Source organism: Pan troglodytes, chromosome 12, assembly GCF_028858775.2.
Source record: "Pan troglodytes isolate AG18354 chromosome 12, NHGRI_mPanTro3-v2.0_pri, whole genome shotgun sequence".
NCBI classification, from domain to species: Eukaryota; Metazoa; Chordata; class Mammalia; order Primates; family Hominidae; genus Pan; species Pan troglodytes.
In genome coordinates this window covers 25511314-25526731 of record NC_072410.2, presented here as the reverse complement: position 1 = coordinate 25526731, position 15418 = coordinate 25511314, and the positions used below count along the sequence as shown (strand labels likewise).

The 15418-nt window shown below is 42.6% G+C and overlaps 1 protein-coding gene across 1 annotated transcript; it reads left to right on the top strand.

The window, feature by feature from the left end:
- Nucleotides 1-7650: 7650 nt before the first annotated feature.
- COX5B (cytochrome c oxidase subunit 5B) lies at nt 7651-10392 on the top strand. Its single transcript, XM_001154903.7, has 4 exons — nt 7651-8386; nt 9264-9337; nt 9542-9641; nt 10194-10392. Exons 1-4 carry the CDS (start codon nt 8125-8127, stop codon nt 10304-10306), a joined length of 549 nt encoding a protein of 182 aa, XP_001154903.6. The 5' UTR covers nt 7651-8124; the 3' UTR covers nt 10307-10392.
- The last annotated feature ends 5026 nt before the right edge of the window (nt 10393-15418 follow it).

Here is a 15418-nt window from a genome sequence, read left to right as displayed (position 1 = left end):
TTATGCAGACACCAGAGTAAGAACACAGAGTTCCTTACTTTTAAGAGTCAGTGGATGATTTCTTTCTGGAAGTCCTGCAGTATGTATGATTCTGTATTTCTGAGGAGAAAGAAAAGAAAGTTACTCTGCTTCATTGGGATTAATGAAAAAAATTACACCCTATTTGTCATATGTCCCTTGTATAATTAATTTACTCAATGATATAAATAAAATATAGCCCATTTCTGAATTAAAATCCATATTTGCCTTTCATATGCTACATGCGCAATATTCAATATCTCCGCACCCCACCCCAGCCTTCTTTCTGCCAGATCTCGCATGAACCGATCTTAAATCGAGTTGCATAAGGCAAACACCAGACCACTCATCACTTAAGAAGCTTAATAGAACAGAAATGCCCTGAAGACAGAGTCAAGAGTTAAAGTGGAAGGAGAAATGCCTAAACCGGAAAGACTGTTCATTCTACAGTGCCCTGAGTATCGCCATTTTCTAAGCACAGCCCAAATAGCCATAGCTAAAGGTGCAGATGAGAAGTTAAAGATGCAACAGGACAAGCCCAAGAGCTCCTCCAGACATGCATCCAACTGTTACCTTTTTATGAGGGAATGTGAACCTGTGATAAAAGACTGAATTAAAGATTCTCCAGGACCCATGCATGGGAATGAATGCTTTCTAGTGAACCATACCGCTTCTCCTTTTAAATATCAAGGATTTAATGACAATTATAAAACATTTCAATTTTATTTGGTTAACTGTTCATCATCTTTAAGCCTCAGTGAAAGTTTGACTTCCTCTGGAAAGTGCCTCCAAAATACCTGGCATTTTCCATTATAGAACTTGAAAACATGGCAGATCCGATAACTACTGCTTATTTTTTTTTTAATTTTATTTATTTATTTTTTTTTTACCAATTTTGTTTTGCCTAAAGTAATTCCTCTGGGACATGATTTTCCAACTAATTCTCCAAATTCTCATAACTCTTTCACTAGTCTTTTTAGGATAATCTTCTATTCTAAGACAAAGCCTAACTTCAGTAAAATTGTGCACAAACACATACAACATTAAATTAAACCAGATCTTAAATAGAGGGTGCATAAGGAGTGTAACATGGGGACTTCAGGGGAAAATATGCATTAGAAGGGAAAGAGAACAGAGTTAAGATGCCAGTGGAGGTTGAAATTCTGAGAATGAGTTTCAGAATATGTGAGAATATTTTTGAGAACTATTTTTAATTCTCAGTAGAGTATAGAAGGATGTAGCCTTTGAATGACGTTAAAAATTCACTAGAAGTGTGAAGAATGTTATAATATCACATGCCTCAAAACACAAATTCCTTAATATAGAGATTAAAATGTTTTAAAATATTGGATAATAATTCAAGTCCATATTTGAGGTAGAAGATAAAATAAAGAATAGCTCATATATCAAATTTATTATGTGAAAAAGACTTTTGGAAAATTGTTCATAATAAATGAAAATATAAATAAAAATTAAAATTTATAAAAAAGCATTAAAATAAACTGTGAAAAACTTAGAAGAGGGTAAACTTGAAAGTTATTGAATTTTTAACCTCAAAAATCTGAAAAAAGTCAGTTCATTAGTGTCCTAAAAAAATTAAAATAAACGTAATAATGTAACAGGAGAGTAAGAAAAAAGTAACATTCACAAAGGAAAATAAAAAAATTAAAAAATATTTGATTTCATACTTTGTGTTTAAGATCAAAACATACTCTGAAATGGTTCAGGGATAAAAAGATGTCAAAATTCCAAATATATTGTAAGTGATGATTATAAAAAATAAATACATAAATATAAGATGTATTCTAACTCGGAAAAAGGGGAAGTCACATAGACTTGATGTTAGAAAAGAGATGTGGAATACTCAGAATCTGAATTTAGGAAAAGAAGTACTGTCTTCCCAATTGTAAATGTTAGGATGATGCGTATAAAGCAGTGAAAATAAAAATACAGTTGTGTTTTTGTTGTTATGTGGCTCTTTTATGAGCCAGACATTTTTTCAAATTGCCAGTTAAAGAGCGTGGCCCCCCAAAATATGTGTCTAAGTCCTAACCCCTGAAACCTGTGAATATGACCTTTTGAAAATAGGATCTTTGCAGATGTAATTACCTTGGTAATCTCCTAATGAGATTAGTCTGGGTTTAGGGTGGGACCTAAGTCCAATGACTCATATCATTATAGAAGAAATCAAAGGAAGATCTGAGACACATCGACAGCCATGTGGAGACAGAGGCAGAGACAGAGCTCACTGGAGCTATGCTGCCACAAGCCAATGAAAGCTAAATGTTCCCATCAGCCACCAGAAACCAGCAGACAGGGAGGGGCTGGATTTCTACTCAGAATCCCCAATGGGAACCAACTCTGTCAACGTGTTGATTTTAAATTTTAGGTTTTCAGTATGTGAGAGAGCAAATTATTGTTTTATCTGTGATAGTTTATTACAGCAGCCCCAGCAAACTAAAATGCAAATGTTTTACACTTATTATTAGTATCTTATTTTTCGCCTTGAATTTCTATGAGGTCATTTTATGCTTGCTGTTCTATTACTTCCATGATGAAACTGCGACCAGGTGTGGAGGCTCATGCCTGTAATCCCAGCACTTTAGGAGCCTAAGATGGGAGGATCACTTGAACTCAGGAGTTCAAGATAAGCCTGGGCAACAAGTGAGAAACCCCCTTAAAAAAAGAAATCTCTTAAAAAAAGAAAGAAAGAAGCTGGGAAATACTAAGAATTTATACAGGGCCAGGCACGGTGGCTCACGCCTGTAATTTCAACACTTTGGGAGGCTGAAGCAAGAAGATTGCTTGAGCTCAGGAGTTTGAGACCAGCCTGGGCAACATAGAGAGACCCCATCTCTAGAAAAACAAAAATTTAGCCAGACCCACACTTGTAGTGCCTGTAGTCCCAGCCACTCTGGAGGCTGAGGTGAGAGGATGGCTTGGGCACAGGAGGGCAAGACTTCAGTGAGCCTTGATTGTATCAGTGCACTTCAGACTAGGCAACAGAGTGAGACCCTGTCTCAAAAAAATTAACCTTGTCAACTGTATGTGATTGCCCCCTTTTCTGTGTTAGAATACATCTTTTATTTGTTTACTTTTTATTTTTTATCATCATCACTTGTAAAATACTTAGAAGTTTAAGACATCCTTTTATCCTTGAACCATTTAAGGGTAAGTTTTGATCTTAAGCATAATGTATGGACTCCTGTGACTTTGTGAAGCTGTATGAATTCTTAATTTTTAATTTTTATTAATTTTTTTAATTTTTGTGACATGAAAAGTAAAAAATAAAAATAAATAAATAAAAATGTATAACCTTCACAAAGTCATGTTTTCTATTTTATAGAGTAAAAATATCAAAAAATAACAAGAGGCTTTGAAAAGAACATTCAAACAACAAAATAGATTTTGTAAATTAAAAATACCATTACATAAATAAAAACTTCAGTGGAATATTAGGAAAATAAAAAAGTGCCTTTGAGCACTTTGAAAACTTTGCAGATGACCAAGGCTGCATGCAACCTGAAGTTACAGACAACACAGAACTTTTCATATTCTACAATAAATGTTTCCAATTAAATTCTAGATGTCATGCTATAGATAAAACTGTAAAATATCCAGGACTTTCCGTCCAGAAGTTCACAATTTTTATACACAAAGAAAAAAATTAAAGGAAATACTCACCTGAATATTCTATAACTGGTCTGAACAGTGCTTGCAGGAAAATTCATGCATTTGGCTCAGAAGTTGGGTGTCCTCTGGGCTTTCTGGATAACAGATGTTATTCTCTGAGATTTCCACAGTCTAGCAAATTCCAAATGCCTCTATAAATAATAAGCCTTGCTTTTTGGAGGCCAATGTATTATAGGATCCTTAAATCCCCTCCCTTATTAGGTTTCTGCAGTACAGAGGACCAATGAAAGGATTTACCCTTCCACCATTGTTTACATCAACTCAGTTTCTAATCTCTGTAAATAGCCCTCTACAAACACCCTCTAGTTGTGGTTAGTGCTGGTTTATCTTGTCATTTATTTATTTATTTAGAGAGGGAGTCACCCTCTGTCATCCAGGCTGGAGTGCAATGGCATGATCTCGGCTCACCGCAACCTCTGCCTCCCAGGTTCAAGGGATTCTCCTGTCTCAGCCTCCCCAGTTGTTCAGATTACAGGCATGTGCCACCAGGCCCAGCTGATTTTGTATTTTTAGTAGAGGCAGAGTTTCACCATGTTGGCCAGGCTGGTCTCAGACTCCTGACCTCCAGTGATCTGCCCGCCTTGGCCTCCCAAAGTGCTGGAATCACAGGTGTGAGCCACCATGCCTGGCTTTTGTCATTGATTATTAAACAACACCCACGTGGCAAATTCATGTTTGATTTTTTGGGGCCCCAAGTCTACTTTCATTTCTGCTCCCACATCTGATAGTATTTTTATATGATATTTGAATACATCATTCCATTCTTTGATAATTTCTGCCCTTTCTTCACTGAAATCTAGGATCTGCTACCATCTCACCTGGCTCATCGACATGTAAATCCCTTCAGTACTGATCAATTTCTACCAGTCTTTAGATTTGAAGATCAAAATGCTAATGACCATGATGGATGGTTTTGGAAAAAGACAAGTAGAGCCTCAATGTCTGGCACCTATGGCTGATTTAATTTTAAACTCAGGGAAATGAAATGGGTACTGTGCATAAAAAATATTCAGGTGATTTTATTTAAAGCATTTTTACTAAATTCAAACTAATCAAAAAAACCTTTATTTAAATGACAACTTATTTCAATAATTTTTAAATTTTTATTTTTAATCAATATATAAAAATTGCACATATGTATGACATACGATATAATATTTTGATACATGTATAAATTGTGCATTGATCAAATTAGGGTTTGGCAACCTCAGGCTTCATAATTTATGAAATAGACCTCTGCCATTTAAAAACTTTATATCTAAACTTACCAACTAGTAATTAACTGAACATATCAAATAAGATATTATTTAAAAGAGCCTAAATTAATAAAATGTTTAAATACATTTTGAGCTTTAAAATACAATAAATAAATATGACTTATTTTAGAAAAATTTTTTAAAAAAATAGACAAAGGTGGATATAGACAAAAACATGTACAGAAAAATATCAAAAGGACTAAACCCCTTGGAGATTTTAATGGTAAAAGCTTGCTGATATTATTTTTAAAATTATCAACTTTTAAAAAAACATTTTATGGCCATTTGTTAATGAGCATAAGCTTCTACTGAAAATGAAATCTTTGCTTCTATAAGAATATACTCTCAGATATTGTATGAGAATATACTGCAGCATTGTATGAGACGCAAAACACTAGAAGCCTTCGGAATATTCATCAAGGGAGAATGGCTGGGTACATTCAAGTACATTCACAGTAGGGAATATTCTGCAGCCATCACATAAGTTAAGATCTAGATGTATTGATCTGAAGGGATATCTACAAAAGATATATATATTTTTTGAGCCGGAGTCTTGCTCTGTCGCCCAGGCTGGAGTGCAATGATGTGATCTTGGCTCACTGCAACCTCTGCCTCCCGGGTGCAAGTGATTCTCCTGCCTCGGTCTCCCACGTAGCTGGGATTACAGGCGCCCACCACCGCTCCCAGCTAATTTTTGTATTTTTAGTAGAGACAGGGTTTCGCCATGTCGGCCAAGCTGGTTTTGAACTCCTGACCTCAGGTGATCTGCCCGCCTCAGCCTCCCAAAGTGCTAGGATTACAGGTGTGAGCCACCGCACCCAGCCTACAAAATATTTTTTAATGAAAGAAGCAACTAACAAAAACTTTGTATAGTAGTTATGTTTTTATATTTTATATTCATATATGCAGTGATGCTCAATGGGAATTTTGCAAATCCAGGGGGCATGTGGCAATGGCTGAAGATATTTTTGGTTATCATGTCAGGGAGGTGCTAATGACATAGGGTTAAATCCTACAATGCACAACCTCCCTCAAAGAATTATCAACCCAAGATGTCAGTTGTGCTGAGGTTGAGAAACTCCGTCATAGGGAAAGGGAAAAAAGGGATAAGCACCAACCTGCTAGCTTTTTCCTTATATATCTGTGCTGTTCAACTTATAATGTACATTTATTTTGACAACTGAAAATTATCCTATAAAAATAATAGTAAGTTTATTGTACTGGCAAAGACAATGATGGAGCAGAGGTGGCAGACTGTTCCCCAAGCCAACTGTTTCCAAAGGAGACCTGAGGGACTGGGTGTGAGTTGACAGTGGTGGGAGGTGGAAGCAGCAAGGGATGCGGGGACATCTGGGGAGCCTGGACCTGACCTTGGAGCTCACTCACACAATCTAAATAATCCCAGAGTGAGGCTGAGGTTTTCCTGAGTTGGATGAGGGCCTGCAAAAATTTCCTATTATTAGGCAAGCCTACTATGAGAGTGAGAAGCCTAAACTCAATTTCCATTTTATAGCCTGGAGTAAACCACTTCTGGTCAGGCAGCAGGGAATCATAACATATCAGAGCTGAATACCTCACTGGTTTGCTGAGGGGCAAGTTAGTAGGTGTTCCTCAGAAAGGATTTTGTGGTCAATTAAGACAGGGAAACTCTGGCTTAAACTGCAGGTAAATTAAATAAGAGGTCTTTACTGCAAGCCTAATCAGAGCCTTTATTATGCTAGTGTCCATCTCCAAAAGGGTGGTCATCAAATGCAGGACCTCCCTGTCTTGACCAAGTCCTTTTTCTTGAGATCATGTCTTGAGACTTGGATGCCATGCAATACACTTTGGGAAATACTAACCTAGTTGAACGACAGTTTTACTGATGTAGAAATGGCGGCCCAAAGGATAAAAAGTGGCTGAACTAGCTGGTGGGGCTACTTTCCAGACCAATGCTTTTTTCTCCTGCCTAAGACCTTAACCACAGTTGCAAATTAACTACAGATCCTTGGGGAACATTCCTCAGAATTTTCGCCCAATTCAGTTTGGAGGGGTTGCAGTGGAGGTGAGGGAGAAGGGAGTAACAGTGAAGCCATTCAAAGCAAAAACCACCTTTAAAGAAATTTTGGCCTTAGAATACAGGGTTTTTTTTTTTCTTTTTTTTTATTGGTGGAGGGGGAACCCAGGAAGACCAGACGTGCTCCTGTGAAGCAACGCTCCACCACGTCCTTTTGAAAATACCGTAGCCTGCATGAGACAGGCGGGAGCACCTAAGCCTTCAACTCTCCCCATGTTGCCTCCAATTGACCTCACTGGGCCAGGAAAAGCCCTATAAACTGATTTTGTATACTCTATCCAAGTAGTAAATTTACTAAAATTACTGGATCCTACTATATACCAGACCTCTGCAAGGCATTGAAGATTCAATGATGAGCATTAATTCCCACTCTAAAGGGATTTTTCTATCTGGTAGGGAAACTCAGATACCGCATGCAGCTAGCCTGTCACAGGGCTATACTGACTAAGGCTCACCCTAAGAAATGTGCACATCTTAGCCTATGGGCAACGGGAAGCCATGGACGGAATATGTTTTTCGTGTCAAACAAGGAACTCCAGTCACAGCAGGCTCTAACTCCATTTCCTATTATCAACTCCCCTTCCTGCTCCTCCTCCCTTAGTAGCCTCGAAAAGGAGTGGCCACTTCCTTCACATCACCAGGGCCTTGGTCCTGGTAGGGGGTCCCGCCCCCGGCCCTGTCCTCCTCCCCAGGCCGGGACCTCCGCGCCTCCCACACACAGTACAACTCTAACAGGAAACTGGGCCAGGACTGCAGGTAGGTCCCGTCCAATGCGACACGCTCGCGACGGCCCACGCACTGCCAGAACCAGCCCTGCCACTAACCAGCCTAGTAACGCAGTGATCTTTAGGAGCCCACTTCTAAATTCAAATCATTTGGGGTTCAGTAAGTCTCTTCACAGACGGGGACCTAATAGCTTCCATCAGCAGCCTCCACGTTTGCTGAACACGACTACGGGGCCAGACCCATATGAACTCCAATGTGGTTCAGCCGCTCAACTCCAGGGACCAAAAAGACTTTCCCACCTCCCAGCGTTATTAAAGAGCAAACCCGCCCCCAAGCCTCAGCCACTACGCGGTGCAGAAAGAGGCAGAGCTGGGCATGCGCAATTTCCGCCCCCGCCGCAGTCTTGGGAGTGGGCGGGCTCGAGGGCTGCGAGGAAGCGGAAAGCTGACCGGGAGGAGAAAGAAGCCCGCCCCCGGAAGTCCCGCCTGTCTCTGCAGCTTGTTCCCGGAAGTTTTGCTGCTAGTCGCGGACGCAATGGCTTCAAGGTTACTTCGCGGAGCTGGAACGCTGGCCGCGCAGGCCCTGAGGGCTCGCGGCCCCAGTGGCGCGGCCGCGGTGCGCTCCATGGCATCTGGAGGTACTCGGGTCTCCGGGCGTGCCAGGGACCAGAGTGTTGCCCTCCCAGGGTGGTCCCAGGGCGGCAAAGCGGCGCGGCTCGTGCAGCTTCTCGAGGTCCCAGTGGCCGCTTTACGGTCCCCAGTGCCTCAGGCTCTGCAGGCATCTCCCTGTAATTCTGGACCGCTGCTCCTGCCGCTCCCCGAACTCACTCCGCTGCCAAAGTATCCTAAACGGAGGTGCCGGGTGACCTTGGGAGGGACCGGGACTGCCACCGGGATGGGGAGGGGTCCGGCCTCCCTTCAAACCTGCACCCACCTCAAGCCGAGTGGGTTCTACATGCTTTTAGACAAATGTCGACAAATTTGCCTCGGTGGTTGGAGAAAGAAAAGCTCATAGGCCGGGCGCGGTGGCTCACAACTGTGATCCCAGCACTTTGGGAGGCCGAGGCGGACAGATCCCCTGAGGTCAGGAGCTCAAGACCAGCCTGGTCAACATGGTAAAACCCCGTTTCTACTAAAAATACAAAAATTAGCCGGGCGTGGTGGCGCGCGCCTGTAGTCCCAGCTACTCGGGAGGCTGAGGCAGGAGAATCGCTTAAACCCGGGAGGCGGAGGTTCCAGTGAGCCAACATCGCGCCATTGCACTCCAGCCTGGGCAACAAGAGCAAAACTCCGTCTCAAAAAAGAAAAAAAAAAGCTCCCCCCAGTGCTGCCGCTTGTGTGGATGGGTACTTGGTGGTTCTTACGGGACCATGGATATGAGTAGCCTTTAGGAGCTTGTGAGCCCGCTAAAACTTATACAGAAGTTTCAGGGCAGCATTTTCCTTGATCATTTCTGTTTGTAGTTTTTCTATCAGTCATTTCAGTCAGCGTCATAATTCACGTATCTTCTTTTAGGTGGTGTTCCCACTGATGAAGAGCAGGCGACTGGGTTGGAGAGGGAGATCATGCTGGCTGCAAAGAAGGGACTGGTAAGGAGAACCTCCCTTCTGTGTCTTCTGTGTAACTTATGGCCTTGGATGTGTTCATAGTGGTCTCCTCTCTGGGAGTATTTGATACAGGAAACTTGGCTTGTAGGAACAGTCCCCTGAGCTTCTGGAAGGTAGGGCTTATTTGGCCTAATGGTTCAATTCTTGTTTTTTTGTTTTTGTTTTTGTTTTTTGTTTTTTCTTCAGGACCCATACAATATACTGGCCCCAAAGGGAGCTTCAGGCACCAGGGAAGACCCTAATTTAGTCCCCTCCATCTCCAGCAAGAGAATAGTAGGCTGCATCTGTAAGTACCTCACCTCTATTTTTTATCCACTTGCTTAATATATCCTACAATAGTCTGTAAGCTGCCTCAAATCTTCAGTGTGTGAGTGCATGTTGGTAAGTTTCTCTAAGGGTCTTGACACTCTCAAGCCTCATTATGCCTGATAGTTCATCCTTACTGGAAAGAAGCGCAGCACAGTGGTAAGACTGGCTCACTGGGAGTGCGGCATGAAGGAGTACCCACCCAGCAAATATTTATTGTTATACTGCTTCTATGCCAGGCATCATTTTAGACACTAGGGATACATACCAGAACGGACCCTGCTTTGCGTTCTACATAGGCAAGGGAATTGTTAGAATTTACAGTGACCTTGATACAAGGTCAGTTTACTCATAGGTGAACTCAGAGCCTCAATTTCTTCATCTGAAGAATGGGAGGAGGGCTTGAACTGATCTCTTAAGATATCAACCATAGTCTTACTTGTGTATCAGAGATGTCTGAGGAAAAGAAATTCATGTTGAAAGTCTCCCTTTCTAGGTTGGATGACCATAAACCACCTTTTTTCCCTTTTAGGTGAAGAGGACAATACCAGCGTCGTCTGGTTTTGGCTGCACAAAGGCGAGGCCCAGCGATGCCCCCGCTGTGGAGCCCATTACAAGCTGGTGCCCCAGCAGCTGGCACACTGAGCACCTGCACTAAATTACTCAAAATGTGCTGTAAAGTTTCTTCTTTCCAGTAAAGACTAGCCATTGCATTGGCTCCTTCTCCCATAGATGGCTGGTCTTATTTCTTTCCCGTATTCTTTGGTAGGCATGGAATATGCTTATTTTGGGAAAAGCTGTCTGTTAATGCTAGCTTGCCATCCACTTACTGGAAGTGTATAACCAGTGTATAGTGCTTAGATTAATAATAAGAATAGATCGACAACCCGTAATGCAATGAATGGGACCACCTGGTATGAGAGAAAGGGGCGGGCTGAGGAGTCAGGCTGACAGGACTTAAAATACTGGCTCCATCATTTGGCTCTATCTCTGTGGACATGTTCTCTGGGGGTCAAGTACAACTACAAAAAGGTAAGTACCTTACAAGGTGCTTAATATGTAAAGAGCTGAGTGGATAGTAGGTCCTCACAGTATCTTCATAGAGACAGGGTGGCCTTGTGAAGAGAGTTTTGGGGATTTTGAAGTCTTGAGGGACCCAGGTGCAAAGTAAGAATTCATGGGGATACCAGCAGCAAAATTCAGAATATGGAACAATTTCAGAAATCACTGACCATGTTTCTTCAAATAAATTGCAAGGAGTGGGGGGAAAAGGTAGGGAGAACATGTGGAGAAACAGATAAGGGAGATACCAGTCAGCAGCCTGCACACCTTGTTTAGATCTTGATTTGAAAACAATTATAAAGGAAAAAAAATTGAGAAGAATTTGAACTCTGGATATTTGATATGTAGACATTTACCACGCTTTCAGGTATTTATATAGTTTTGTTTTTTTTTTTTTTAATGCTTGAGATACGCATGGGAGTAAGGGAGGGGAGAAATGCCAAAAAAGCCCACTTTAGCTGCTTCATACCTGTGACACCTTGGGACAAGTTAAAATCTCAAAAACCTCTTACCTACAAAATGGAAATACCTTTTCATTTTGTGTGGAGATTAGCCAGAGGTGGCTTCAGTTACTATCTTCACAAAATTGGTCGAAAGTAGGTATTTCAGTGGGAGCTGATAGAGTCAGAGAAAAGCCCCTTCCCCTCATCTTGCCCATCCTGAAGGTGTAGTCAAAGCTATTGCTTCCATCCTTGTTGTTCATGACCTGTGTCCAGGAAATGCCCAAGCACTGACCTGCCATTTAAGGCCCTTTCCTCTGGGAAGGGGAGCTCTCAGATAACCCCCTGTGAAATCTAACCCCTACACGCCCATGAGATTAGCCTGTGCTGTCACTAAGCCCTCCTGTGTGGCTGGCCTGCCTTTCCCTTTCCACATCTCTTCCAACTCAAACTCGGCTGAGGGAGACTTTTGACTCCCCACATCATTAATCCAATCTGTTTTCTCTCTCCCTCATCTCCAAGTCTTTTCTTTTTTAAAATTTAACCAATTTACTTGTAAAGAAAAATTGGCTGGGCATGGTAGCTCATGCCTGTAACCACAACACCTTGGGAGGCTGAGGTGGGAAGGACCACTTGAACTCAGGAGTTTGAGGCTTCAGTGAGCCATGACCGTGCCACTGCACTCCAGCCTGGGTGACAAAGCGAGACCTTGTCTCAAACCAAAAAAACAAGCAGAAAGAAAAATCTCCAGTACATTTCCAGACAGTGGCAGGCAGAATAATGATCCCCCAAAGATGTCCGCGTCATAAATCCCTAGAATCTGTGAATATGTTAGGTCACATAGCAAGAAGGAATTAAGACTACAGATGGAATTCAGGTTGCTAATCAGCTGACCTTAAAATAGTTATTCCCAGATTATCCAGGTGGATCCAAAAAGCACAAAAGAGGCAGAAGAGAGTCAGAGATGTGACTCAGAATGGTCAGAGAGATGCAATGTTGGTGGCTTTGAGATGGAGGAAGGGGTCCACGAGCCAAGGAAGGCAAGTAGCTTCTAAAAGCTGGGAAGGGCAAGGAAATGATACTCTAGTCTTCAGAAAGGAGTGAAGCCCTGCTGATACTTTCACTTCAGCCTAGCGAGACCCACATTAGACTTAGGAACCGTAAGATAATAACTTTTTTTTTTTTTTTTTTGAGACAGAGTCTTGCTCTGTCGCCCAGCCTGGAGTGCAGTGGCACGATCTTGGCTCACTGCAAGCTCCGCCTTCCGGGTTCACGCCACTCTCCCGCCTCAGCCTCCTGAATAGCTGGGACTACAGGCGCCTGCCACGCCCAGCTAATTTTTTTTTTTTTTTTTTTTTTTAGTAGAGACGGGGTTTCACTGTGTTACCCAGGATGGTCTTGATCTCCTGACCTGTGATCCGCCTGCCTCGGCCTCCCAAAGTGCTGGGATTACAGGTGTGAGCCACCGTGCCAGGCCATAAACTTGTGTTATTTTAAGCCACTAAGTTTGTGAGAATTTTCTGTGGCACCAATAGGAAAAGAATACACAGATCAATAAATCCAATCCCTGAGTCAGTAGGTCTCATATTTAGCTGCACCTTAGAATCACCCGGGGATCTTTTACAACTCCCAGTGCCCAGGCCACACCCAGACATTAAAATAGTATCTTGGGGTAGGACCCAAGCATCAGAAGTTTAAAGTTCCACAGGTGTTTCCAACAGCAAGGCTGAGAACTCCTTCAGGCTAACCATATGGAATAGCTCGCTTCCTTGCCTCATGGTAACTGGGAGCCCTAGTGGTAGGGGGGAAGATATAATGTTCCCCACTAGGAGGACAAAACTTTTGCTTTTGGGTAGAGGTGGGCTCCATCTGAACCTCTGGCCACTTAGCAGCTTAAATTGGATGCCATCTCCACTCACCAAGGAAGAATATAAGCCTCACTCTAACTGTATTAAACTCTTTCCAAGTATACAAGGAAGAACTTTTTCCCAGGGCCATTTGAAAGTAAGGTGATCTGATGCCCCATCACACGCATGTTTATTTCTTACAAAGACATTCTCTTAATACCCACAACATGACCATCAAAATCACGAAACTACGATTTGTATATTTCTACCATCTAATCTTCAGACTCATTTAAGTTTTGCTAGAAGTTCCAATAATGTCTTCTATAGCAAAAGGAGTCAACTCAGAATCACGTGTTGCCCTTAGTTGTTCCATCTGGAACAGTTCCTGTCTTTCCTTGACTATCCCGACCTTGACACTTTTAAGAATTATACCAACAACTTGGGTTTGTCTGTTTCACACTGGATTCAGGTTACGCATGGTGGGCAAGGAATGCTGCACCCTTCCTGGGAGGCACGTGATGCCCACTTGTCCACTGCTGAGGAGGTTCACTTTCGTCACTTGATGAAGCTAATGTCTGCCAAACTTCACTGTGAAGTTGCTCTTTATTATCTTATGAGGCACTACTTAGAAATGTCAATACCTTGTTCCTCATCAAACTTTCAGCTTACTAATTATCAGTATGGATTCATGCTTTCTTATTTTATTCAGTGGATTATAATCCATGGCTATCATTATTTATTTTTTGATGTTTAATTTGTTCCAAATTTGGCCAGTGGGAACCTCTTCAAGCTGGCTCCTGTGGCCTTTTGACACGCCTCTATCATTCTTTGAGCTTTTTTTTTTTTTTTTTTTTTTTTTGAGATGGAGTCTTGCTCTGTTGCCCAGGCTGGAGTGCAGTGGCGTGATCTTGGCTCACTGCAAGCTCCACCTCCTGGGTTCATGCCATTCTCCTGCCTCAGCCTCCTGAGTAGCTGGGACTACAGGCGCCCGGCACCACGCCTGGCTAATTTTTTGTATTTTTAGTACAGATGGGGTTTCACCGTGTTAGCCAGGATGGTCTCGATCTCTTGACCTCGTGATCCGCCTGCCTCGGCCTCCCAAAGTGCTGGGATTATAGGCGTGAGCCACTGCACCCGGCCTCTTTGAGCATTTCTTTTTATTTTCTGGAATAAAATGTTCCAGGCTTGTCTTCCAGGCTGTGAATAAACCCATGAGGAAGCTGCTATTATTACCATCCCCATAATAGAGATGGGGAAGCCTGGGGACAGCTCAGGAATACACAGCTAGCAATTTCTTGTGGCAAGATTGTGAACCCAGACCATAGCTCCAGACCCTGAGCTCTTTTCCCCCACCCCAACTTTTAAGTTATTATTTTTGAAACAGGGTCTTTGTCACCCAGGCTGGAGTGCAGTGGTTTGTTCATAGCTCACTGGAACCTCGAAATCCTGGGCTCAAGCAATCCTGCTGCCTCGGCCTCCCAAAGTGCTGGGATTACAGGCATGTGACACCACACGCAGCGCAATTTTCTATTTTAAAATAATTTTAGACTTACAGAAAAATTGCAAAAAATAATAAGAGAGTTCCTACTTAACCTTCACTCAGTTTTCCTTAATGTTAACACCTGGCAGTACCATAGCATAATTATTGAAACCAGGAAATTAACACTGATGCAGTACTATGGACTAACCAGCAGACCTTATCATGATTTTGCTGGCTTTCCTGGTAAGGTCTTTTTTCCAACCTAGGATCTCACATTGCACTTGGTCTTTCCTTGTCCCCATGACCTGCCACTTTTGAACAAGGCAACTCTATTCATTTGTAGACTGCCCTCAGTTTGGGTTTGCCTACTGCTTGCTCCTGGTTAGATTGAGGTGATGCAAGAATACCAGAGGGAAAATCAGGCCCCTCTTAGTGCATCATCAAGAGACAATGACTTATGGCCAGGCCCAGTGGCTCACGCCTGTAATTCCAGCACTTTTGGAGGCTGAGACAGGCAGATAACTTAATGTCAGGAGTTCGAGACCAGCTTGGCTAACCTGGTGAAACCCCATCTCTACTAAAAATACAAAAATTGGCTGGGTGTGGTGGTGAGCGCCTGTAATCCCAGCTACTCAGGAGGCTGAGGCAGGAGAATCGCTTGAACCCAGGAGGTGGAGGTTGCAGTGAGCTGAGATCTCACCACTGTGCTCCAGCCTGGGCAACATAGAGAGACTCCATCTCAAAGAAGCAAAGAAAAAAAGAGACAATGACTTATGGCCGCGCTTGGTGGCTCATGCCTGTAATCCCAGTGCTTTGGGAGGCTGAGGCAGGAGGTGTACTTGAAGCCAGGAGTTTGAGACTCACCAGGGCAATAAAGTGAGACCCCCATCTCTACAAAAAAATAAGAACTAGTGGGGTGTGGTGGTGC

Bases quoted from the DNA above. Each gene is read 5' to 3' on its own strand.
- COX5B (XM_001154903.7), top strand. From the start codon at position 8,125: ATGCGCAATTTCCGCCCCCGCCGCAGTCTTGGGAGTGGGCGGGCTCGA. The intron at 8,387-9,263 runs GTACTCGGGTCT...ATCTTCTTTTAG, and splicing joins GCGCTCCATGGCATCTGGAG to GTGGTGTTCCCACTGATGAA. The intron at 9,642-10,193 runs GTAAGTACCTCA...TTTCCCTTTTAG, and splicing joins GAGAATAGTAGGCTGCATCT to GTGAAGAGGACAATACCAGC.